General features: G+C 37.4%; 1 protein-coding gene across 7 annotated transcripts; it reads left to right on the top strand.

Annotated features, from left to right (window-relative positions):
* DYNC1I2 (dynein cytoplasmic 1 intermediate chain 2) lies at positions 1 to 26,231 on the top strand. 7 transcript variants are annotated; one of them, XM_005484057.4, is made up of 17 exons: positions 1 to 138; positions 1,931 to 2,048; positions 3,396 to 3,510; positions 6,641 to 6,785; positions 10,735 to 10,794; positions 12,003 to 12,118; positions 18,276 to 18,365; positions 18,593 to 18,755; positions 18,848 to 18,947; positions 19,437 to 19,562; positions 20,502 to 20,648; positions 20,973 to 21,086; positions 21,470 to 21,603; positions 22,584 to 22,728; positions 23,559 to 23,699; positions 24,690 to 24,815; positions 25,499 to 26,231. In XM_005484057.4, the coding sequence occupies exons 2-17, from the start codon at positions 1,941 to 1,943 to the stop codon at positions 25,610 to 25,612; spliced, it is 1,944 nt and encodes a 647-aa protein (XP_005484114.1). In that variant the 5' UTR covers positions 1 to 138; positions 1,931 to 1,940; the 3' UTR covers positions 25,613 to 26,231. The 7 variants fall into 7 exon arrangements, with proteins under 7 accessions (XP_005484114.1, XP_074404599.1, XP_005484113.1 ...); XM_074548498.1 differs by having other exon boundaries at positions 22 to 153; XM_005484056.4 differs by lacking the exon at positions 1 to 138 and adding an exon at positions 207 to 366.

Here is a 26,231-nt window from a genome sequence, read left to right as displayed (position 1 = left end):
GTCGTCGTTCTCTAAGCGATTTCGCCAGCCAGCGCCCCGCCAGAGGGGTGTGGCGCCGGGCCTCGGGAACGGCCCTATTCCTGCGTCGCTTCGCGCTCGTTCTCCGTGTTAAGTCCTTTCCGATTGCCGGCCCTTACGGTGTGGACGAGTGGGGTATTGGGTGTTTCACTGCACAGATTTCAGTGTCCTTCCGCAATTTCCGTAGATTTCCGCGCATTCCGCAACGCCTTCGGAGCTGGTTTGACCCTCGGCGCGTGCCGTCGGCAGCCGCCTGCCAGCTGTCGGCGCCTTTGTGCGGCTGCGGAAGGGGCGCGGGGCCGAGGGCAGCGGGCGCAGGGCAGGAGCCGCGGGAGGAGCCGCGGGCAGGTGCAGCCGCGGGGGCCCGAGCCGCGGGTAGCGCTGCCGCCGGCCGGTGGGAACGCGCCTTCCTTCGGCCTCGCCCTGTGCAGCGAAGGCTGTGGCAGCCGGGTGGGGCCGGGGGCGGCCCGGCTCGCTGGGCGGCAGAGGCCGGGGGTGCCGCCTTCTCCCGGGCCTCGGGGCGTGGGGCGACCCTGTGCGGGCTGCCGGGCTGGGGTTTGGGTGGGGACTTCGGTTCTGGCGGCACCAGGTGCGCACCGCGGTCATCTCCAGGCGGGATGGGCTGGGCTCCCCTCGGCTCCGCTCGGTTTGTGCTGCTGGCACTGCACGGGCGGCAGTCCATGGTGTGACAACGCGCTTTCCTGCTGCTGCTTTAAAGGGACACGGGAATGCCATTGGAAAATGCTGACTCTGGGTTATTTATTCATTAGCACCTTAGTGCTAACAGACGACATGAAGGAATACACACACTGCCTCCGGTATACGTATTACTAGGATGTGGGGTTAGGCGTATGAGGCTTGCAGCATTTTGCATCCCTTTCTGTGCTTAGCTGTGCTATGCAAACACTTGCAAGCATTCTTTATTTTGAACTAGCACACAGGCACATTACTAACACCTAATCTTGTATCCTTATTGTCAATCTTACTGTAAAAGCATTTATAGTCACCTAATTTGTTATAGGACTACTTGTGCATTTTCTTTGCTGACTTGACTTTGCTTAAAAACAGTAAAATTAAGTTCTTCTTCACCTAGCACATTCACAGTTTTTCTTACCTGTGTTCGAAGTCTTTACGAAGTTCTAAATTTACAGGGTTTTTCACCTTTCATTGTTGACCTTGTTTGTATTTGAGTTAGTTACATAGAAAACTTTTTGTAGCATTTTTGTCCTTAAACAATCCACCAATTTATTAGCAGGCTAACAGTTTTGAAAAAAAAGTTATAATGCACGTGTTTTACAGTTTTCTCAGATCACACATTTGTACTTACATGCCTTATCATTTGTAGTAATCCTACTAAATGTTTTAATAAATCTTTTCTTTGAATCATATAATGCTCTGTGGAAGGATATATAGCTTGCATCCTGTTAAGTTATAGCATGCCAATATTTTGAAGTGAAAAATGATAGAGAAATATTGTCTTGCTGCTTTTCTTGCTGTTTTCAGTCTTGCAGGTGGTTTTGTAGCTGCAAAAATCTTATGGCAAGATCAAATAGTCACATCAGTGCCTAAGGTTTTTTCAAAGTAGTTCCTTCAAAGAGCATCAGACCTACCTTAGAAATAGATGGTGTCGTCATGTCATGGTTCTATCTGTTTGTTTTAAGTCAATCACTTTAGTATTGAGAATGTGTTAAGTGAAAGGGAAATAGAAGTAGGAATGTGGGTTTTTTCAGTTATTGTTGACTCAGGCTTCTGGTAAGCTGGTTTTGGTAAGCTAGGGTAATTTCTTTGAGGATAGCTTCTGGAAAGAAGAGCTGCTATATTGAAAAGATGTAAACCAAACAAACAAACAAAGACAACCTAAAAAAAGCCACCCAAACAAAAGCCAAACAGTGACATGATTTCTGTTGCTCAGTGTTGCAGCCATGTCTGACAAAAGTGAGCTGAAGGCGGAGTTGGAGCGCAAGAAACAACGATTAGCTCAAATCAGAGAGGAGAAGAAGAGAAAGGAGGAAGAAAGAAAGAAGAAAGAAGTAAGAAATAATTTTCAGTTTGACTTGCATATGTCACTTGCCTGAAGTTTAAGAGTAGGTTCACATAATGTACCAATCATTTTCTGTGTCCTGTTCAGGGAGTGTCTGTTTAATGGTTGGTGTTAATATAAATGTAGCACTTTCATTTTCTAATAACGTAAACACCTACTCTTTTCTTTTCAACTGTCGTTATGATAAACTGGATTAAGAAAAAAAATTAAAATTAGTATCTTACACTAGCATAAAGTTTAGATTTCTAGAACTATCTCTGCATGTGACATCATTAATCAAATCACTGTGATCTGTTGCATGAAAGCTCGGCTTAATGAGTTGTGATAGGTCTAATCTAAAGAACTCATTTCTGAAATACAATTCTGAGGATGTGTGTAGGAATTACCTGACTGTCATTATTGTCATTGTACAAACCATGTGCTATGTTCTTCTGCTCTTTGGCCTATCTGTAGGCTGAATTTTAAAATGAGCAATACTCAGGATGTATATGGTGCTTGTGTGTTACATTTAGTTTGTTACAGTCTTCTGGATTTCTCACTGCTCAGTATGTGATAATCGGTGATATATTACTGTTTCTCCTGAATGCAAATTGTATCTCATAAAAGAAACTTCTACTGGTATGTTTTGGGTACTTTTTCATTACTTTTCTGTGTTTTGGTTATGATCTAGTTGGTGTTCTAAATCAGCATATGACTGACGACTGGGCAGCTGCCAACCACATGATTCAGACAGAAAGGAGAAAGAAATAGCTCAAATTATGTCCTAATGACCTTGCAGCATTGTATTGCCAGAATTGCTTTTTTAAAAAGCAGCTAACTAAGAGTAGAAAGATAGAGAGTGTTTGGCATCTTTTGCAATAGAACTTGCATTATTTCTAAATCAAAGAGGGTGGGGGTGTATTCTTTTATATCTAGCAGATAACACAAAGAAAACTACTTTTCTTTGACACAGTTCTTGTAATTTTAAAATAGGAACCACATGACTATCTCTAAAATACCTTTACACCCAGGTACAGGATGGTTTTGTCATTATTTGCATTTTACAGTGCTTAGGATTAATGTGAAAAAAGGTACTCTTAATCTTATAAAGTGTTAGTAATTTTGGCAAATACACAGACCCTTTTTGTGTGTTTATATATGTCCTTTAAAGACAGTACCAAAGCTTTGGAACATTGTTATTTCTGTCTGTTTACTTTATCTGCAGAAAAGAACAATCAGAATTATTGAAATTGAATATCTAATAGAGTTGATAGGTTTCAGTATTAAAAAACTCCTGTAGGGTCTCAAAATAAGTGAAAGGTTAAAGACTGTAATTTATTTATTAAATAATTTTTAGACTGACCAGAAGAAAGAGGTTCTTCCAGTACAAGAAGAATCTGATCTTGAAAAGAAGAGAAGAGAAGCGGAAGCATTGCTTCAGAGCATGGGGTTGACATCTGAATCTCCTGTTGGTAGGAATGTTACTGTTTGTTTGAAATAAATGCTTGGGAGATTTTTTATTTTTAGGGGGGTAAAGTGTTTTTTGGGGCTTTGTGTTGTTTTTTGTTTTGGTTTGTTTTTTGTGGTGGTGGGGGTTTTTTTGTTTGTTTGTTTGTTTTTGTTAGGATTGAGGTATTTATATAACTAACAATTCTCTGGCCACTTTTTCAGGGTTATACATGTCTGGGTTTTATACTCTTTTGTCCTTCATGATCTGTTATAAATGTCAAATGATGTGCTTCAGTACACATTACATAAAATTATTTTATAAAATAACATCATTTACACTTAGTGGATTATTTGAAGTATATTAGTTAAAATATCATGTATGCATTTTCTTATCCCCTCCTATTTTTCATGCTCATTATTCTCCTCTATTTTTTTTCCTTACTCTTTTCCACAATGCCAAATTTTAATGCTGATATTTTTGTATGGAGTTGGCTTTTTTCTTTTCCTCATCTTTCACACCCTAGTTTTTCCTATCTCAAATACCTGACTGACTTTGATGGAGGAATAAAAACACTAAATGTAAAAATTAGCTTCCAAGGCTGGTGATTGGTGTCTGTGCAGCTCTTGGATGTGGTTGCATATTGGTTCTTGCTTTTTGCCTTTACTTAGGCACATCCCTGTGGAAGATGAAAGCAAGGAACATGATAATGCAACTCTGCTTTTTGTCTCCAATTCTGAAATCAAAGCAGTTTAAAGCTGATCAGTTTGGCTTCTTGTGGCTCTATTCAATTGGGTTTGTAAATAAAATAGTAATAATTTCTTACACATATATCTGTGATTATATTTTCATAATTGCTTTTGTGTAATCCTCAAGTGTTCAGAAGTGAACAGCATTATAGCTGATTAGATTCCAACAGCCCCAGCAGTCATTTTTGGTAATTCAAACTGTTTTAATAGTTGAGAGACTCCATTTGGCTGTGTTAGCACCAGTGTGCAGCTGTTCAAGAAATCAGTTCTGACCAGCTACAGATTTTCTTTGCTAGACTGATAGTTGAACAGTTCCCTTGCATATAGTGTGCCAAGGCACACTATAGATTAAATTTTTGTAGGAATGTATGTGGTTGTTGATTTTTTTCACATCTGGCAGAGAATCTGAAAGGCACAGAATAGCCAGTCCTCAAAGCAGGTTAATGTGTATGCTTAGAGTAGGTGTTCATGAACAACTCAGAGGTGCTGACATGCAAGAGTGGGGCACACCCCTGCATGTTGTGTTCAATTCCACTGAGCTGCTATTTAATCACGCCCTTCAGTGTATGCAGGGAATTCAGTCTGTGTCCTTTCGAGATAACCAGGTCTGATATTGATCCTTAATCGAGTTAAGATGTCCTGCTTGCCTGCAGTTAGCATGCCAAAGGCTCAAGCTGCTTTTGTGCTGACTGCGTGCTGGCAAGTGCAGTGATTGTGTGCCTGAGGTGATCTGACTCGTGGCTGAGCTGGTTGGTGTGCAGCTGAGGTACCTCGTGCTCACACTCTCAGTGGAGGGGAGTTGCTTGACATTAGATTCTTTCCTAGAAAACTGTGTTAATTCCTAAGGCAATTGCTGTGCTGTTAACTGCTAGAGAGAGAGCACTCTGTTACAGGAGAAGGGACTGTATCAGTGTTAGCATGATATCTACCATATTGACTATATAAGAAGCCTTAAGTTAGTGAACCAGAATTATTTTCAAAAAGATTTTACAGTTTAATCCTCTGGGATAGGTGAAGTTCCATCAGGTCTTTTCATAAGAGTGTCGGTCCTTCAGTGGGACTGGGCTCAGTTTTGGGCAGGGGTTCCCGAGAATCGCTTTCCCCACAAGAGAGCGCTGCAGCACCAGCACTGGCCCGCGGCCTCACCGCGTCCTGAAAACGCACACAGATGGCAAAGCCGAGGCCTGGGGCAGCTCCTTTGCTCTAGATTAACCTGGCGAGCATGAGTTAAGGATTTATATATTCTTACATGCCCCTGGTTGTATAAGTACAAAGTCTAAATGTGTGTATGTATGAATTTATGAAAAACAACTCAAGACCTATAAAAAAGGTCTCTCCCCTAGGAGGAATGAAATTTTTAATGAATTGAAGAATTCACTGTTACTTTGGTAAAATTAAGGGAGAGTTTTTGTCAATCAGAACCATGTCTCTGTTTTGAGATGGGGTAGAAAACTTCTGTAGAATTCACAATATACTTGTGATTTCTAAAAATTCTGTAGAAACCTTGCAGACCTAAATTCAGAGTTCTCTCTTAACTGTTGACAGAGTAGGCAGCAGTTTAAATAATTTGTGTTCAGTTGATTAAAGGGTTTTTAAGGGTTGCTAAGTAGTGAATGCTTTACATATTGCTGAAAAACACCCTTGATTCTTGTGTTTAAACCCTAAGTTTCATTAAAAATGACCATTTCTAAAAAGAAAAGTTGAAAGAAATACCAAAGTAGCTTTGTATCAGATTGCATTATGTCATTCATTATATATCACTTCCAGAAAGAGTATTACTTTTCAAATGCTAAGTGCAGTCTTCATCTACTAGCAGGAAATGAACTGACACTTAAGAAGTTTAAATACAATGGTACTAGACTGTTTACTGTCCAGAAAAAAAAGTCATTCTGAAGACCTAATACTAGAAACTTTGTAATACACAAGATTTATGTTGATTTGATTCAACCTAGAACAAAAATAACAGGATGCTGTATGACACAGCCACTTTTTTGGTCCACAGTTTGGTGATTATATGTTTTGAAATAACATTGCCAGTTAAACATATTCATTGTCTAATCTTTAAGAAAAACTAATGTCAGAGCTGTATTAACAACTATTTTTTCTATATTTAAGTAACATGAATCAGTGGACATTACCCTTTGAAAAGCAGTGTCATCATTTGTCAGAAGTTCAGTTTAAAAATATTATTTTCAATTCATTTTCTCTTAAATGTCTTCCCCTCCATGTCTTTTTGTACGCTCGAGATGCATAAACACCAAACAATTGCATGAAAATCCAGCATGAATTGTTAACATTGTCTTTTCCCCTCTCTTTCTACTGTTCATTTTCATCCATGTTTATTTTTTCGTTTGCCATCACTTTTTTTTAATCCTTCATTTTTAATTAATTTGCAAACATCCTAAGCTGTGCCTCCTCTGCGGGTAGTAACAGCGGATACCTGTCTGTTTCACTATTTAGTCCCTCCTCCTACCTCTCCGTCCTCCAAATCCGTGAGTACGCCCAGCGAGGCCGGCAGCCAGGACTCGGGGGATGGTGCTGTTGGATCCAGGTAAGTCACTTTCCTTGCCCTGTTCCTTTGCTCAATACCTGGGCTCCGAGTAATTAAGCTTTAAAAGAAGTCAAGGTTAATTATTTTATTATAATAAAATGAGGTTACAGTGTTGAATCTGTCAAAAGTGACTGTTTTGCACAAATATTTTACTTTAAAATTTCAAATGCAACTATACTTCCTCATTTGAAGTTGCCAGCATTCATGTGGAGTTGTTTAAACTTGCAAGTTTGAAGTAAAATGAGTGTCCTGGGATAATAACAAACTCAAAAACTCTTAACTTCCGCACTCTTCTCAGCTTCTTATAAAGGAGGATGGGTATGGATGATAGGCTATTTGCTTTTTCCCACACTTAGTTAATCTGATAAGAGGTGCTGTCTGCAAACTTTGCATTACTTCTGATTTTATTTTTCCCTTACTCAGAACCATATTTCTCTTTATTTTACTTCATCTGTGTAGCACAATTACAGCACTTGCAGTCTTTTATTTTGTCAAAACATAACTCCATCACAACAGCCATTATTGTTTTGACCTTTTTTCAGTGCCAATACTTGTCACATTTTTTTGTCCAGTTCTTTGAGTGGTTTGAGACATGCTGCTCTAAAGAAGAATCAGATAAATATTTCTGTTAAATATTTCAAGTGGTGATATATGGGTGATAAGGCAGGAAAACACCACTTCCAAAAGGTATTTCTACTGTTTCCCATGCACAGTCTGCAAATAAGAGCAGTAGCTGCCTATTAATATTGGTAAGATATTCTCAGCAAGTGAAGTTTATGTACTTGAAATTTAGTAAGTATGTACTGTGGATGAAGTTTAGTTAAAGCACAGTAACTGCAGCAGTTATCAGTTACTGTTGCCATTTTGGAAAAGGAGTCAAAGGTTAGACTGCTTTGAAACATCTTATAAAAAGACTGCAGTAACATCTTGTGTGCATGTGGATTATGCATGAATAACTATATACATCTTAATCTGAAAATATTCAAGAGACTAATGACCTGAACAAAGGTTACATAGTGTCTGTTTCTAAGTAGAAATCGCTCAGTTAAAACAGAATAAATCAGACTTTTTGTGAAGAGTGCTCAGGTATGATCTTGTTTGCCTGTCATGTTAATTAACCAATATAATTGTTCCTTAATTGAGTGACAAACAAATTTTAATTATTTTAAATTGTTGTTTATTGCTTATTAAATTGTCTTTTAAAAATATATTTATATATGTGTTTATGTTCACTAGAAGAAAAAAACCAAGAAGTATTTGATGATGACTTTTTAAAAGAAAATATTTTCTTTCCATTCACACCTAATTTAAATTCAGTATGAAACCATATGCATAGGCCACATACCTGGAATGGAATGCCACATTGTATATGGCATTTATTTCTCCTTCATCCATGCGCTGCACTCTGTGTGTTCTCAAATATAGTAATGCAATGTTGTATGCAGGCATTTTCTTATTAAGCCTTGAGAAAACCCATATCCTGAATCCCAAAAGCTTCATGCATTTTCAAACTTTAAATCTGTCCCAGGATTGTGATCTTTAAAGCATGCAGGTATGAATGTACAGCTAAATTGGAGGCATTATGGAATCCCTGTTGGAATCCCCTTGCTTGTTCTCCCACCAGTGGGTTCTTCCCTTGCCCCAGTAAATGGGTGTCTACATCCTGGTTTATTAGAACAAGTTCATAATTTTGAACACCAAAGTTGGACTCAGTGATATCCCTTGGTGTTATACATGGCATTTCATAGGTGACTCCTACCAATATGAGATATATTATGAATATATCTCATCACCTCCTCAGTGGTGCTGAATCTTGTCAGTAACTCTTTCAGTAAGTAGTAGAGCAGCATTCAGCCTGTGCTCCTGCTGTTACTTCCATCTGTCTTACCATTAGTAAAGAGTCTTGTTTCCTAGTTTGATTCTGGTTCTTTCTTTTTTTTCCTCAGTCAAGAATGCAAGTCCAACACTCAAAAAGAATACAGCTGGTTTACTTTTAGGCTGGTGAATGTTTCATAGAATTAATTTAAAAACAGAAAATATTTTTAGATATATAGGAATTGTTAGGAAAGTGCCTGAATACAGAGAAATCTGGACATATGTGGAGGAATGGGAAATTTGTTCACTGAAGTTTGTAGATAAATTCATTTGACTGAAGGCAAAACAAACTGAAAACAAACAGTATTTTGCATTATTTAGTATATATAGAAGAGGTAAATTTTATCTTAGAATGTTACCTTTATTTAAAAGAGTATCTCCTGTACTGCTTGTTAGCTTCAACTATTTTAAAGGACAGTCCATTGTCCCACTGAAGCAGGAAAATGAAAATAATGCTTTGAAAGCAGGAAAACTACATCATTAAGGGCTAGATCTTAAAGAGGTGCAGAAGTTGGAGCATTTTATGTTTATAGCCTTTCCCCCAAGTTCCCCTCAAACATGATTGAAAAAGTTGAGAAAATATTGGACAGGTATTGTGGTGATGCAGCACCTGTATCTGAAGCTGAGGTGTTCTTTGCAACATGGACATTGGGATGGTGGTCTGGTTTTGTTTGTGGTTGTACAACATATAAGCAATACCCAGCTTCAAGTCTCAGGGACCAAATTAAACCCTTAAGCTTAAATCTCTTTGGTCAAGATAGACAGCAGAGATCTAATGAATAAGTATGCTCAAAGTAATTAACTTTAGGCTAAAACGATGGGTTCTCTAAGGCACAAAAGATATGAAAAGGTTTTGGAGATTTGGGTATTAAGCTGTTGCTGTGGATGCAGTTGACTGGCTATATATGAAGATGGTGGATTTTTAATTCCTAATTAAGTTATGATGAATAGTCCTAATGCACACTTTGCACTAGAACAGGGTCATGCATGGCACACCCATATTTATGAGCTTTTATGGCATTGTGTGTATATTTTTCAGATCAACTTTAACTTTAGAAATTCTGCACCTAGTTAATAGTTAATACTTACCATGTATGAGATAAAAATGTAAAAAGGTCTTTTATTGACTTATCATAGTAAAATATTGCATATTCTTTTTTTTTTATTCAGAAACATTATTTTTAAAAATGCAGATAATGCATGTAGGTTAATCTGCTAATCTCTTGCAAGTGTTTTTCTAAAATTCTGCCTAAGCCTGATAGCCAGTAGACTAGATGAAAATTTCTGAAGAAGGGATGAAGGCTAGAAATGAAGGTGGAGGGAATATTGATTTTCCCCTTGCTATTTCTTCTAGTACAACTTGAAATGGATCCATTCTGTTTGTTATTCCACGTGACTTTGAAACATATTATTAATATAAAGCCCACAATTTATAAGAGATTTTAAGTGTCTTAGATGGAGTTGGCTCTAACTCTGATGACACTTGCAAGCCCAAGGCAGTGCTTAACCCATAATTACTGCAATGTCACATCTTGGAAACTCTAGCAGTTCTTTATCCCAGTGGAAATGCTTTTTTTGCCCCACTACCAAAAGGCTTATGTGTTGATTCATTTCCTTTACCAATATGACAGTTTCCTCCACATATTTACTGCTCTGGGCAAGTTTATGTTATGTTAACAAATCTGTCTTCATATAACTTGAAGAAATCTGAACATATTTTGAAAGGAATTTCAAGTTTTTAGTGGTTCTTATCAGTATTTAAAATACTTTTATTTGCCTTTCATTAAGGCAACATTTGTTTGCAGACCTTTAATTTTCAACCTTTAAAATAATTTAATTCTTTGCTAATAGCTCTGAATTCTGTTTGCTTCTTAACTTTTGTATTTACTGCATGTGTTATTGCACTGAATGTTTGCTGAATTTCCCTTAACTGATGTTGCATTGCCTTGTTTCTTGTGAACAATAAAATAACTATAAGCTTGCTGTAACTCTAGAGTTTCATAGTGTATATTTGCTTCACTAATCTCTGGCCTTTTTTGCTAATGCTGCATGATTGTTCAACCTGGGCTACCAGGACGCTGCATTGGGATACTGATCCATCAGTTCTTCAGCTCCACTCTGATTCCGATCTGGGGTATTGCATAGATTTCTTCTACTCCCTCTTTCATGTGCTTATGAATAATAAGTATGAGCATTTTTTCCTTTAAGACTCATAGTTGTTGTTGTTGTTAAGAAACTGTTTTGTAATTAATAGAAATTCACTGTCCCTAGAGTTAGCACGGTTTGCTTGCAATATAATTTAATATACATTAGATGCTTATTTCCAATAAACACAAGTTATGATTTCTTTGAGTCTTTCTTTAAGAAAATATAAACTTTAAGAAGTCATTTATTTAAAATAAAAAGGTTAGCATGACTGTATTTAAAAACAGAGCAACTCCCATCTTTTCTTACAAATATGTTAATAAAAGCTGTAGCTCATTATAAGCACTAACTAAAACCTATATTGTGTGCTGAGAATTATGATTCTGCCCACGAAAACCTTTCAAAAGGAGTTACTCTTCTGCTTTTATCTTGGGAGAGGAGTGGATAAAAAGAAACTAAATCTGATATAGGTAAATTGTTGGGTCATTGCAGTATTATTACAGTACATACTGCAATTAGGTTTTACAGAAGGTACAATGCCTGAATTAATGTTGTGCAGGTTTTGGAATGTATATTGTGTTGTATGATGCTAGCTATATCTACCTTCATTAAAGTCAGAAAGCTCAGAGGTTTTCACTTTTGTGCTCTGAAATGATGTATTATGGTTAAATTATTTGTCAGTCTGAGTTCCAGGTCAGCCTGGCAGTTCTGCATTCTAGATAGTATCTTAGAGGTGGACAAAAAAGGGCAGCAAAGTTTTAGAAGTGGACAAAAAAGGGCAGCAAAGTTAAAAGACTACAAAATGCTTTTTCCTTCAGTATAACTAAGTTGGTTTTCAAGCTTTATAATCCTAGAACTGTTGCTGTACAAGCATGACTTGGGAGTAGATCTGTACCCCTGATAATAGAGATGTATCATATATGTGGCAGTATTCTGGTCAAGCACAAAGAGCAAAAAAGTTTTAAATTATATCCTAATGTCCGGATATTTATATGTGCACATCTTCCTTTTTGCCACAGATGTATAAATAGTTGCTGATTTTAAACAATAATGATAAAATAGTTGTCAAAATCGTGTGACTTGTTCCCAGTTTCCACTGGATTTAAGTTTGATTAAGCAGTGCTGTGACTTAATGACTTGGGTATTATTCTAAGCAAAATGTGAAATAATAAAATTGGTTTTTTTCTTGATTTTTAGACGTGGACCTGTTAAACTTGGAATGGCCAAAATTACACAAGTTGACTTTCCTCCTCGAGAAATTGTTACCTATACAAAGGAGACACAAACACCTGTCATGACTCAGCCCAAGGAAGGTGAATGGTTAATTTATTACTATTAAGTTATTTTTTGTTTCTTTTAATATAATAATGATGACTGGCTGAATTAGAACTAGCACTTGTGATCTGGAAACTTAATAAGGTAAATGAAGGTTGATTTGTGAGATAATTTTTATGAATTCTATTACTAAGTTTTTGTAGGTTTTGCTTAGCTGTTACTGTTGTTCTGCATCTCTCTTAACATCACTCTTGCTACTAATATGTGGTATTTTCACACTCCTAGTATATATTCAGATTAAACACCAAGTTACTTAAATTAGCTGACAGCAGATAAATAAATAGGATATATTTTGCATTTATGGTGTTTAAGGATCCAGATGTAACTTGGCAGATGAGTATGTGTCTGTGTTAGCAATTTTAGGACCTACTTCTACATTCATAATTTTGCATTTTCCTGCTCTTTGGTATGTGAACTTTTGGGTGTTTATGCAAGAATATATCTTTCAAACTTCATTATTCTGTGAGCCAGAGGATATGATTTTTCTCTTAACTGTGTTTCTTTTCTATTCTTCATTTTATCTGTATCCCTGCACAGGTAGGTGTTTGGGGTTTTCCTGCTTTCATTTCTCCCATGCCCTCAACATTTCCTTTCTCTAACCCTTCAGGTCTTTTTTCCTCCCCTCTGTCAGGTTCATGGAATCTGAAGACTTAGGTCACAGTTTAGATACTTGAGGAGTTCTACTTCTGCTGCCTGCTGACAGTAGAAATTGCTTGGGATTGTATGATCTGAGTTTCACTGTAGATGGGCTGCAGTTGAGGTGTGCTGTAGTGGAGTGGAACAGTGGTCATCTCTAGTTCTGCATTTACCAGAAAGTGGTCTCAATGCATGCATTGTCTCCTGATCCATTCCACCTTACAAATACTGATTTCTTGAGGGCCATCATAATTTTTAAAAATATATTTATTTCAAATGCTTCACAAAATTCACAGGTGTCTTTTCATCATTTCAGTGTTGAAGATCTTTTTAAGGTTTATCTTAAGACCACCTGAATACATTAATAACAAAGGTCTATGTTCCCATTTGACAATGATATCTGAAAGATATCATTGGCATAGGTTTAAAAAGAAAGAATAATTCATGCTACCTAGAAAAAAGGAGTCACTAGGTAGGATATTTCTCTTGGTAAAGAAAATTTTAAACTGTTTAAACAATTGGCAAAAGCAATATGCTGAACTTACAGGGTTCAATTAGATAAATTTAAATTCTGTAAAATATATCTTATTGATTCTTATTTCTTCTCACAGTCTGAGTGAGAAGAACTTATCTGGGTGCATATACTGTGAGCAAAAATAGCCTTGTGAAGTACACTTGAAAGTGGAGCTTGCAACTGAACTTACACCTGCAGTAGCTTCCTTATCCAGCAGCAATTTCCATCTGAGCTGGGTTAACTCAGTGTTCACAGCTTCTTATAAACTGAAGTAAACTGGACCCTTCATAATATATTGAGATTTTAAAGTGCTGTTGGAGCCGTCGTTTTGAAAAAGGAGAACAGAAGCAATTTTTTATTAGATATGCTCTGCTGTCATTCTACTTGTTTAGGTCCACTTGTGCAAAGATCTGATTTGGTGGGGGAGGACAGCATGTAAAATAAACCCAACAAACCCACACCAAACACCAGACTAAATAGTTCTCTTTGTTCCAGTTCTGTGTGCTGCAGTGGTTATGTAGTTACATTGTAAGCTAAATTAAGAAACATTCCAACTGCAGCCAGTCTGTCTGGTGAGACAGATAGGAAGTAGAAGTAAACCAGTTTTAGTTCTGGAAATATTTGGGGCAACACATACCAAGTGAGTTAAATAGGAGAGACTTCATGTCCTCAAATAAAACTAGGCATTTGGAAATGCCTGGTTTGGCTTCACATAACAGTTTAATTAATTTTGAAATGTGGCAGCTTCCTTAGGAGATGAAGGCATTTAGTGTTCTAGCAGTTCTCATAACTTCCATTATTTTATTGCAGTACTAAAATGTTGATTTATTAGGACCTCAGAGTATTTGAGAAACTGCCTTAGGGAAATTGATTCTTATATATTAGAAAACAATAAAATTGAGGTCTCTCCTAGTAATCAGTTAATCCAAATAAAGATGGGTGTATAGGGGAATATGATTTTGTTCAGCTGTCACAATTAAGGCTTTCCAGGACTAACTGGGTACTTGCTGCTTAGTGCTGCTGTACAATACTGTGCATGTGCAATCACAGCTGGCTGCAGACAGTTAATTCTGCATTAACTCCACTCCTTAAGGACTAATTGTCTGCTAACATCTCCAGGACACAGAATTAAAATATTAAGCAGAGTAATAAAAATACGATGTATAGGATTTGCTTCTTGGATGCTGGTACAATATTTTAATTTTAATATTTTTCAAAGAAATAATGGACCATTGTATATTCCTGTATGGTCCTTGTGGGTCCCTTCCAACTCAGAATATTGTGTGATTTTGTATTAGCTAGTACATGCCCTAAATGTACAGAAATACAGATAGGAAAACTTGATGTGAAGACATTCAGCTTAACAAAAGCCACCCATTTCACAGGTGATTTAACTTTGATTAACCTACTCTGCAGCAACAGATTACTGAGACAACTGCATCACACTCTACAGTGTCATTGCTAGCAAAGCACTGCTTTTCTTTCTGTCTTGCCAAAATACATCACAATTTTGATGTTAACTCAAAGTAAAAATTCAGTGGTTCATTAAATCTGTTTTTAGCATTCATTGGCAAGACATTTATTTCTATTAAAGATTGCATAAAAATAGCAGCTACTTTACTGCTCAGTTTGTAACTTTAGATCCCTAATTGCCTGTCAGAAACAACATGGAGTTAATCCCTTAGCGTATTATAATGAATATTCATTGATATGTTGATATGACATAGAGTCTCATCTCCTGTCTTCGAGGCCCTGTGACTTTTCCAAGTCTTTGCAGCCTTTTTTTTAATCTGAAATCATATTTGGTACACTTAAAATTGAAGTGGCTTAAAATGCCAGTAGATACAGTCAGTAATGAATAAGGTGGATGCAGTTATGGAGTGCCTTTGAGGTTTCAAATTTAGGTAGCTGACTTGAGATAAATGCAATGCATGACAGTTTCATGGGTTCTTGACTTAGTAGACTGGAAGTTTTTCAGAAATAGTCTGCCCAATGTTTCAGTGTTTTCTGGGTAGTGTATTATTGTTATGCTAATTCCTTGCAAATTCTGGTATCTGGCCTGCTATTAAATAAAATCAAGATGAAGGAGAGACAAGAAATCTTTGTTTTAATTACTTTTCCTATCTCTTTTTTTTTGGTCCATAACCTTAGTGATGGTGCCTTTTGTGAACTGTGAGAAAGCTTCCTGGGTTTGGAATAGAAAGCATTCTAGTTTTGGATAATGAGGTCAAGAACTTGTATATGTGGGGAATTTTTTTTAATTTTGGGGTTTTTTCCTCCAGATCCCTTAATAAGAAAGTTTGCGTGTGATTCTTCTTCAGAGAGAAGGTTTTAGATTTATGCAGTTACAGATAAATCAGTGAGATGACATGTTCACTTTCAAGACTGATACTTTGAGAATATTAAAATAAATGCTGGATCCTGCATTTAAATGCAGTAGTATCAGCTGGCTGTATGCTGTGAAAGTACTATGAAGGAATTTAGAGCTCTGTATAATATATGCCATTTATGTTTCAAACATTAAAAGGCAGGAGCAATAAACTATATGATCTTTTGAATAAAATATGTAGATTAGAAGGTCATATAGCACTAAGGGGTTGACCATCTACATTTGACAAGAATTTGACTCCTGTCACTGAAAATGGTACTTAGAATCAGTGTAGTATGACTAATGGGGGGTTGGGCTGAAATTTCTAATTTGGGACTTTCAAAGCTAGAATAATGTATACAGGGTGACCCAAAACCAAATTTCTAAATTTGAAGGCATCATTTAATTCTGCAAGATTGATTGGCAGGGCAAAAAAGAGGGGGATTTTGATCCAAGTGACCATAATTTGAATACATGATCCTATGTGTGTTGTTCTCAAAGTCATGTGTGTTAGCTCATACTGCATTTTTGAATTAATCATTGTTCACACCTGTAGTTATTTGACATGAAGAGTTCCCTTGTTTAAAATGGCCACAAGTTAGACAGTTTTCACGTTCTGAGTCCACTGTGCGTGCGAATCCATCGAAAAAGGAGCAGTGTCTTTCTGTTTCTTTGCGTGATTATTTTGCCCAAAAAAGCTTTCATTTTTTTTTAAGTAGCACAAAAGCTGTAATTGGCATGCTTTGTAAGGAAGTGTCAATGTGCAAGAGAGTGGAGATCACTAAGAATTCTTTTACGGGTTCTTTCCCCTTTGCACCACCGCCTCCTCAGCAGGGTCACTGAGATCACTAGCTTTTCTTGAAATGGCCATTTTCACTGGCAGGTGCATTATACCCTGTATTTTCAGATTGTTTTTCCATTCTGAATGTTTGGCAGGTTGATTGCTCTGGCTGCATTGACGGAGAAAGGGCTGACAAATGCGGTTGGGCTGGCTGAAAAGACAGTGATTACTGTTTTCCTTTGTGGCTGATTGAGGCCCTTGAAAGGAAAGATTTTAACCTTCACCATTTGGTTCAAAAGTATGAGCATATATTGAAATCATTCATGCCATTTATCCTAGTTCTGTAAACTTGTCAGAACATAAAAATCGCTCAATTTCAAGTAATGTAGGATTGGCATACGTCATTATCATTTTGATTAAGTTGGAGTTTGTATTATTGTGTGCATTATACAGTGTCATTTAAAGCTTTCTTTCCTGCAGGTACAGTTATATTTTTATTGCCTATACTATGGAGTTAGAAAGATTTTCAGCCCTCTTTAAACCTATCACTATGTGTGTGGTTTGGCAGCTGGTATGGCCTACAAGCTGTATTTTGTTTGCAGGGTAAAGGCTTGTCTGTAGACCTCCTGGAGTGCTGGTAATTGCACAGGCTTGCCATTGGGAAAAGACATGATTGGAAGCAGTCAGGCAGAAAAATGTTGTGCCATCCCATTGCCACCTCATAGCAGAGAGACAATCCTTGCAGTACCATCTGGTTGTTGCTATCTAGTCAGCTGGCCTGGCTGCTGGGACCATGGCTTGGCAGCTGGTTCCCATCCCTTGACCACCCCTTTTTTTTTTACTCTTTTTGTGTGCATGCATGTGGATTCTGGTTTTTTTTTTTTACTTTTTGTGTTAGATAACTTTGAACATGGGTCAGGAAGATGGCTGCAACAAACAAGCCTAGTCTCTGTTGAATACTGTCTCATTACTTGTGATGAGGCATGCAGCAGCTTCCTGCTGCCATTCCCTTGTAAGCAGATGACGTAGCTGTTTAACCAATAAAAACAAATCTTTTCAGAAGCTTATTCTAGAAAGTGGATGAAGAAAAGCCAGCACATCCCACAATTCTAAGTAATTTAAAGGTGTTTTCTGGTTTACAATATTCAAAGAATAAAATGTAGAAATGCAGAAAGTGATGTAAGCCTTGTCAGTAATCCTGAACATTAACATTTTATGTTATTCATTGCAATTAGGGAAAACACATTTTCCTGAAAAGTTTTCATTGCCAGACATGATACAGATAATGAGACTTGCATCTAGAATGACAGAAAAAATGTAATCTCTCTGCTATTATCTTTAGCAAAATTTGCCTCTCAGAATAGCAACCTGAAAGCTAATGTAAGCCATCTTCATGCCATGTGCAGACCCATTAGACTGATGCTTTCAGATCATAAGTAAGCAGCTGCTCTGTAGACTATTTTAGACATTTGATTTTCTTTATTCCGCAGCATTAATGTGTCAGTGTGTTACACAGAACACACATCCACTGCATGGTTCTGTGTGGAATCATAACTGCCTGTAAGACAGATTGCCACTTTGGATTCTTCACAATTTCCTGCGTTTCTTGTTTCAGTTTATGCAACTCCGTAACTCAGTGCAACTGATACCCAGGTGGAGACAGTGTTCCAATGATATTTTGGTTTGTGATAATGTTATCCTTGGCATTACATTTTAGAAATGCAACCATTTTAAGCTACATGATACCATTTTACATCAGCTTATTTGAGATTCATATAGAATACTACTGTTCCCCTTTAGAAACACTGATGGTCTTACCATAATGTTTCTCTTTAGATGAGGAGGAGGAAGATGATGTGGTTGCACCAAAACCATTAGTTGAACCTGAAGAAGAAAAAACATTGAAAAAAGAGGAGGAGGAAGAAGGTACAGTTCCTCTCAAGACATTCTGAGTGCTATAAAGAAAGTCATCAATACATTTTTAAACTTTTTGTTCTATTAATTTAAAACTAATTTTGTTGCTAAATACTAATTAGCCAGCAAAACATAAAATACAAAAATTATTTAAAATAATGATAAATACTGTTTTTCTTTCTTGAAAAGAATTGGTGAAAGCATGCAGTCCAGAAAATGTCTGTATAAATTTTTTTCAGCTGCCCCTCATGAACTCACAGAGGAGGAAAAGCAACAAATTTTGCATTCTGAAGAATTTTTAAGTTTTTTTGACCACTCCACAAGGATTGTTGAAAGAGCCCTTTCTGAGCAAATCAACATTTTCTTTGACTACAGTGGAAGAGACTTAGAGGACAAAGAAGGGTAATGTGAATGTTAAATAATTTTCTGTGACTTTCCAATACTTCTAATTGAAAAAGTGATCTAAGATCAATATCTCCTAATTGTCTTTATAGAGAGATTCAAGCAGGAGCAAAACTGTCCTTAAATAGGCAGTTTTTTGATGAACGTTGGTCAAAGCATCGTGTTGTCAGTTGTCTGGACTGGTCATCTCAGGTAAAAAACAATGCTTAAAGTCAATTGTTGACTTTTTAAATTGTTGTAGTTCTGTGCATTTGATTCCCATAAAGCACAGTTGATACAGGCTGTATTTCTAAAGGTGTTCCTGATGTGCTCCATGGTTTGCAAAAAGTAGACAGCTGTTAATCTTTTGTGAGAGTTAGCAAAAGATTTGGATTGTGAAGAAAGTTGGTTTTGGTTTATGGACTGCTTGGTAGAGGTAACTCAGCTTTGCTAAAAAGAAGGCTCACTTAAAAGTTATGTTAAAATAAAGTTATGCTGTGGGAATAAAACTGTGTCTATGTTAATGCTGATGTTGGAGCTAAATTAGCAACAATTGCAGTTTTTACTGACAGTTTTTCACGCCTTTATAATGCAAGGTGGTTTTTAACCCTATTTTGGCAAAAGAAAACAAAGATTCTAGGATTATCTGGACCATCAACCAGTCATCTTGCTTACTTTGAGTCTTTCTCACTTACCATGCAGTATCCAGAGTTACTTGTAGCCTCTTACAACAACAACGAGGATGCGCCTCACGAGCCTGATGGGGTGGCCCTTGTATGGAATATGAAGTACAAGAAAACTACCCCAGAGTATGTCTTTCACTGCCAGGTATGATTCTGTCTTGGGAGGGATTTTGTGTTGATGAATTTGGACAAGTACCTTCCTTATGTTTGTCAATACAATAATTTCATTGGGCTGGCATTCACTTTAACCACATTTACTTGCCAATAGATGTTCATAGCTAGACACTTCAGCTGAGAAATACTATTCTGTTCTAGAATTTCTGACATCATTCAGAATTCAGTCTTGTTTGAGAACTCCTTTTCTTTTTTTGTTTAAAGAAAAAACAGGAAAACTTTCTTGTCTAATAGTTGAGCCACAAAGGTTTGTATGTAAGGGGCTTGAGTGGGATTGTATACTACAGCTTAGTTTACTGAATAAAATGAAGACAGCCTGAGGAAATGGAACAAGGATGAAAACTAGAAATATATATATCAAGAAAAAGGCAGATGGGGGTTTTCTAGTAGTTTTCTGAAAGATAAAAACATGCATATCTCTTTCATTATGCCAAGCCCAGGATATCCACATTTTTCCTATCATTTTGGAAAATTACACAGTTGAATCAAAATTTAACCTCATTGTCACATTACTGTCAAAGCCCAGATTGCAAAAGTAACTGTACTATATCAAAATTTATTTCTGCATTCTCTAAGAAATAATGACTACCGAATGTGGCAAAACATTATTAAAATCTTGTGTGTTCCCAGGCCTTCCTTTGCTAATAAACTGTGCTAGGAGGAATACAGATGTATGCACGTGAAAGAAAACAGGAGGAAAACTTTTATAATTTTATAATTATAAATTGAAACAAAAAGACCATTGAGGGGTTACAAAGGGTGGGTGAATCCTTAAGTAATTGGGCAGTGAAATACTGTACTGAATAAATTTAGGCAAAGAAGTTGTTCTGATATTTGGCCTCATTTCCTTCAGTTTTAGACACAGTGTCACTGAATGATCATTTGTGTATTTTGTTTTTTGTCCTTTCAGTCTGCAGTGATGTCAGCTACATTTGCAAAATTCCATCCCAATCTGGTGGTTGGTGGCACATACTCGGGCCAGATCGTGCTGTGGGACAATCGCAGCAATAAGAGAACCCCGGTGCAGAGAACGCCACTGTCAGCTGCTGCTCACACGGTAGGGGCTGAAATGGCTTCAAGGACTGTGCCCTCCTGAGAAGTGTTTCATGTCTAGGAAATTCTGTCCAGTGCACTTGACTGGCAATGCTTAAATGTTTGTGTCCGTATTTTGACACTAAGGAACCAGGCTATTCATAAAAATCAGAGCATAAGAAAAAACAAGTATCAGTTTTATAGGGGAGTATCATTTGTACTTTTGATTTGGATCGATCTTTTGTGCTTTGTTAAATGGTGCAGCCATATATTAATTACATGGTACAATAATTATACCAGAACCGGGTATTACTTCTAAATTCTTTTCTGATAATATTTTATTTCTTAGCACCCAGTGTACTGTGTAAATGTTGTTGGGACCCAGAATGCTCATAATTTGATTAGTATCTCAACTGATGGGAAAATATGCTCTTGGAGTTTGGATATGCTTTCCCAACCACAGGTAAGATAGCTTTTGATATATATATATGTATATATATATATATATGTGTGTGTGTGTGTGTCTATTCTAGATTAATATTTTACTAAAAATTCAGTTGATCTAATAAACTTTAATCAACACTTTCCCAACACAGGTAGCTTGATATTTGATAAAATACTTCCCCACCTGTGGAATCAAATATTTTCTGTTGTTTCTTTTGTATAGTTTTGGTGTACTTGTGTTAGTGGTGAACACAAATGTAATCGATTTATTAAGCAAACTTCCTTATTCCTGCCCAATCTATCCAAGTAAAATAAAAAGAAAAGCCTTCTGTGAAATCTAAAAGATTTTGTAGGTGTTAATATTTCTTTTTATGAAGTAAGTTGCTGATATTTTCACTACAGGATAGCATGGAGCTGGTTCACAAACAGTCCAAGGCTGTGGCTGTTACCTGCATGTCTTTCCCTATTGGAGATGTCAACAACTTTGTTGTTGGCAGTGAAGAAGGCTCAGTGTACACTGCATGCCGTCATGGCAGGTGAATACAAACTTTAATTCTTCAAAGGAAGTAAAAATAGTGAAAGGATGAGTTCCTGCATACTTTACAGTCAACATTTTTTTAAGTTCATACTTTCTCCTATGCACTGAAGGAGTTGATAGTATCTGTCTGAATTCCAGTGCACTTTTTCCTGAGTAAGAGCTTCATTAAAAACAGAAATGATTGGAATATTGCATTGGTGTTATGAGTTGTTTGTGTTGATGAGGACAGCCTAGGTCACTGTGGTTTTATTCATTTGAATTGTAGCAGAACATTCCAAACTTCCTATCAGTTTTGTAGATAATTGTACAGTAACATCACGCACAGATCTTAAATTGGCTGGCTATTCTCCTGCTGTTCAATCTATTTTGAAATTGTCTGACTGTATCTTATCAATTGCTTTCTTAAATACAATTGAGTGTCCAGGTTTCATCTCAAATACACATCACCTTGCTGCACAGCTTTTTTGGTTCCAAAATACCCCAAATTGTATCACTTTTGTGTAACATCTTTCCCATCTGTTTCCCTCCTTTTTCATCACCCTCGATAGGAGGATATTAGGGATATATTGTTACTGGTTTATGTCTGAACCTTAAAGTGTATGCAACTTCTCTTAATTTAATGGGAGTTTCATGCTTATTCCTGAGTCTGGATTTTATTCTTTGGATGAATTGAAGTTGTAGCTACTGCTTGCAGGACAATATAGTTAGATGTGTGGACTGGTACCTGAATGAGTCTCCTGTCCCAAGGATATATTTTAGCACTTACAGTTAGTAGAAAATACATGTTGAACTTAAGGCCTGTTTTCAAGCCTGGTCTTCCGTGATCCTGTTGTGGTGAAGGCTTTGGCAGTGAGGTAACATCCATGCGAGGCAGCAAAATCTTCTTGGGGCTGTATTTAAATTGCATTTCAGTGCTATCTCTGTCTGCAGATGTTTGGTTTCCAAATCAATTAACCTTGGTTGTATATTCTGAAACAGCAAAGCTGGAATCAGTGAGATGTTTGAAGGACACCAGGGACCAATCACAGGTATCAACTGCCATGCAGCAGTTGGACCTGTAGACTTCTCACATCTTTTTGTCACCTCTTCTTTTGACTGGACAGTAAAGCTTTGGACAACGAAGGTAACTTAGATAGTTCAGTGGTTTTCTTCATAGCCCTTGACACAAGGTGGTGCTGTAATGTCAGCTACTTAAGGAAGTTCACAAACCTGAAGTCAAATTGTGTGAAGTTCTGAGGTTCTTAGCTGCAGTCCTGCAAAGAGGAGACAGCTGATGAGCAGAACTAAGATTAACAGTGTAAAACTTCGCTTTCAGCTTGAACATCATTTGTGTATTTCTGATCCATTCTTTTCAACTTTTGCCCTTTGTTATCAACAATGATTACAATGTAATCAAATGTAAATCATGTTATAAAGTCAATTATCTCATATATTCATAAGGCAAATGTTTTGCTACAATTTTTTTGAGGAATAAGGGACAGCACCAAAACTAATGTCAATTAAACTTGATGATGTCACAAATGAAATATCTGTCATTTCCATTGCCAGAATTACTTCTTTCTCTGTTAGTCTGATGCCCTTAGGAATGCAAAGCAGAGGAAGCAGAGTTAAAATCTCTCTGTAATAGTCACTGAATTATCATTGGCTTGATTTACAAGATTCTTAAATCATTAAATTTACAATTTATAATTGGCTTGCTATTGATTGTTTTATAGTAGCAGCCAGAAAACTGGCTGCATGCTTTGGGAAAAAAAGGAAGCATTTAATAATAAAAAGCTTTAGGTTTTGGCTGATTTTTGCAGTGGTGTTTTTTTAAAGAAAGTCAAAATGCAAATCACTTTTTACTTATTGCTGGTAATACTGTTGAAGTTCTGTATTTTGCCTTACCTTTTAGTTTTATAATTTTGAAATGTAGGGTCTGGGTATCACATTGTTATCTTTGCTTCATTTCAGAATAACAAACCTCTCTACTCCTTTGAAGACAATTCTGATTATGTTTATGATGTGATGTGGTCTCCAACTCACCCTGCCTTGTTTGCCTGTGTGGATGGGATGGGCAGGCTTGACCTGTGGAATCTCAACAATGATACTGAGGTGAGAATTCAGGTTAACTGTCAAATGCAGCTGGAAAATTGTTTGTACTCTTAAAAAGTTGGGTGTTTACCATAGTTTGTGGGGTTTTTTTACCACAGCTTGGTTTTTTGTTGTTATTTTTAAATATTCTGTAGTTCCAGTAGTTTCTGTGTAGTAGATAGCATTCTTTGATTACAGGGTTACAAATGACTCCTCTTAATGAATAACAGCAGTAATTAAATTGTTTTACCTATAACAAGAGAGCAAAGCATCTGTTGGTGTGACACTGATCCGTGTTGTGAAAGTGATTATAGACCTCCCACCCTGAGCCTTGTCAGCCTACAGCAGTGTGAACAAACCTGTTACCACACACCACTGCTGTTCCTATTGCCACGGTAATACTGCAGTGACAGTGCCATTTGTTCCTAACTTAGTGAATTGAGTGCTTGCTTTTCTGGTGTGGCTTATAAACTTCGTTATAGTGGCAACCTTTTCCAGTATTTGCTGGAGGAAGATCAGAGGAGAAACCTGACAGATACTTAGTATTTAAATTTCACTGTCTGAAAGCTGCATATAGAAGACAGTTGTAGGACTATATGCCAGCCTGTGGCTTTACATTGGAATTACCTGCTCTAGCCTTTTGGACAGGGCTTGACCTGGCAAAACAGCTGCTTTCGTCCCTGTCCTGTGTCATCATCTTCCTGAGATCCCAGGGTGCCTCGTCACTGCCTGGAAGTGTCTGGGCCTCCTGTCCCACAAGAAGAGTGCAGATGTGCCTTTTGATAGCAGATGTTTGTACTTTGGCCAAGGGACATTTTGGTCTTGGCACTGGTGATAGCTTAAGGCCACTGAGGTGTTTGGACTGTGAACAGTGTCTTTGATCTGCATTCCATGCACCACTTGAAGTGTTGGGCACTTCTTTTGCTGCAGCATGGATGCCCCAGGTGTGTTCTGTTATCTTTAGCTTATGGATACCTGATGAATTTTTAGCAATGTTTTAAATTGGTGCAGGTGCCCACTGCAAGTATCACCGTGGAGGGCAATCCTGCTCTGAACCGAGTGAGATGGACACATTCTGGGAGAGAGATTGCCGTAGGAGATTCAGAGGGACAAATAGTTATATATGACGTGGGAGAGGTATGTATGTCATGCATTGTGCAAAGTATATTACAAACATTTGTGTTTCTTTATTTAGCAGCTTGCCTTGCATTTTTTTCTCCTGTCACTAGAGGAAGAATAGTTAAGTTTAATTTGTATTTTTGAATTAATATTTCCTAGCAGTGTTTTATTTAAGGTGTTCTAGCATAACTTTTTACCATGCTGTCATCCAGTCAAATTGAAAAAGCTTTACTGTAAGGCTGGTGAAATAAAAACCGATGGTTTTTTAACAGAAATTTTATCTTCTATGTAACTGTGGCACATACGAATTCTGATCCTAGCTTGAGAAGTAACAAACAAAAATTTTGCCGTGGAGCAGCCTTGATTTTGTTCTTACAGGAAAGGGGTTGCTCTTGCAAGTATGTGTACTGCAGCAGTACAGGGCTAATGGATGGCATGAGGATATAGCATTAGCATTCCCTTTGAAGGCAGTCTCTCAGGTGCAGACACATAGCACAAGCTTGTAATAACGTGATTTTATACTTCAGTGCAGGAGTCTCAAATTCTGCTTCTTTATTAGTTAGAGCTTTTGATGCTTAGACTAGAATAAAGGTAAGCTTCTCTGGAACGGGAGCCTCTTGTGAACACTGTGGAAGTGCTGTGCCATTGAGCAGAGCTGAGCTGTTTCTCAGGAGGTTTCAGTAGCACTGTGTGTGTCACAGCAAATCGCCGTTCCCCGTGGGGACGAGTGGACGCGCTTCGGGCGGACGCTGGCGGAGATCAACGCCAACAGGGCCGACGCCGAGGAGGAGGCTGCCACCCGCATCCCGGCCTAGGGCTGCCTGCCTGCCTGCAGGGGAGCCAAACCCGCTGTCAGCCCAACCACAGCACAGGGAGCAATGGATGCATTCAGCAATGGACTTGGAAATGTATTGAGATCATTGAAAATCAGACCTTGCATTGTTTTGTTTTATATATGAATTACAAGCACGTTCTTGGATCTGTGTAACTTTTAATACAGTTAACTTTGACTTTGCAGGGATCTTCTTTTGCTGAAACACTAACCTGGTACAAATTTGCTACTCGGCCTCTGTAAAGTCCAATCTGAAACAGTATATCTTTCTGAAAAGTAAAAGTTTTTGCTCCTAAAATTTTCTGTATTACAGACTAACCTTCATTAGGTAGTAAATCTCTGAAGCATTCTTTACTTTGAACTCTTCAAATTACCCATGATATGCATGCATATGTTCCAAGTTTCATTGTTTATATATAGATAAGCCTCAGACTCTGGTAGTGGGTAATATATGTGAATAAAAATTTGTCTGTAGTTAAAAACTTATGTGATAATCAGACCTGAATTAATGAAATACATATTTAATACCGATTTCCTTTTGTTTGAATTGGTGCATTAACAGGTGAGACTGATTCATAAATAAATACTATATGAGCACTCGT

The sequence above is a fragment of the Zonotrichia albicollis genome, chromosome 10 (assembly GCF_047830755.1).
Source record: "Zonotrichia albicollis isolate bZonAlb1 chromosome 10, bZonAlb1.hap1, whole genome shotgun sequence".
NCBI classification, from domain to species: Eukaryota; Metazoa; Chordata; class Aves; order Passeriformes; family Passerellidae; genus Zonotrichia; species Zonotrichia albicollis.
Note: the sequence above shows the minus strand (reverse complement) of the source record. Positions and strands in the feature narration are given on the sequence as shown.

Coding starts and splice junctions, on each gene's coding strand:
- DYNC1I2 (XM_074548497.1), top strand. CDS start 760: ATGCTGACTCTGGGTTATTTATTCATTAGCACCTTAGTGCTAACAGAC. Junction 2,049..3,395: donor AAGAAAGAAAGAAGAAAGAA/GTAAGAAATAAT, acceptor AATAATTTTTAG/ACTGACCAGAAGAAAGAGGT. Junction 23,700..24,689: donor ATCTCAACAATGATACTGAG/GTGAGAATTCAG, acceptor AAATTGGTGCAG/GTGCCCACTGCAAGTATCAC.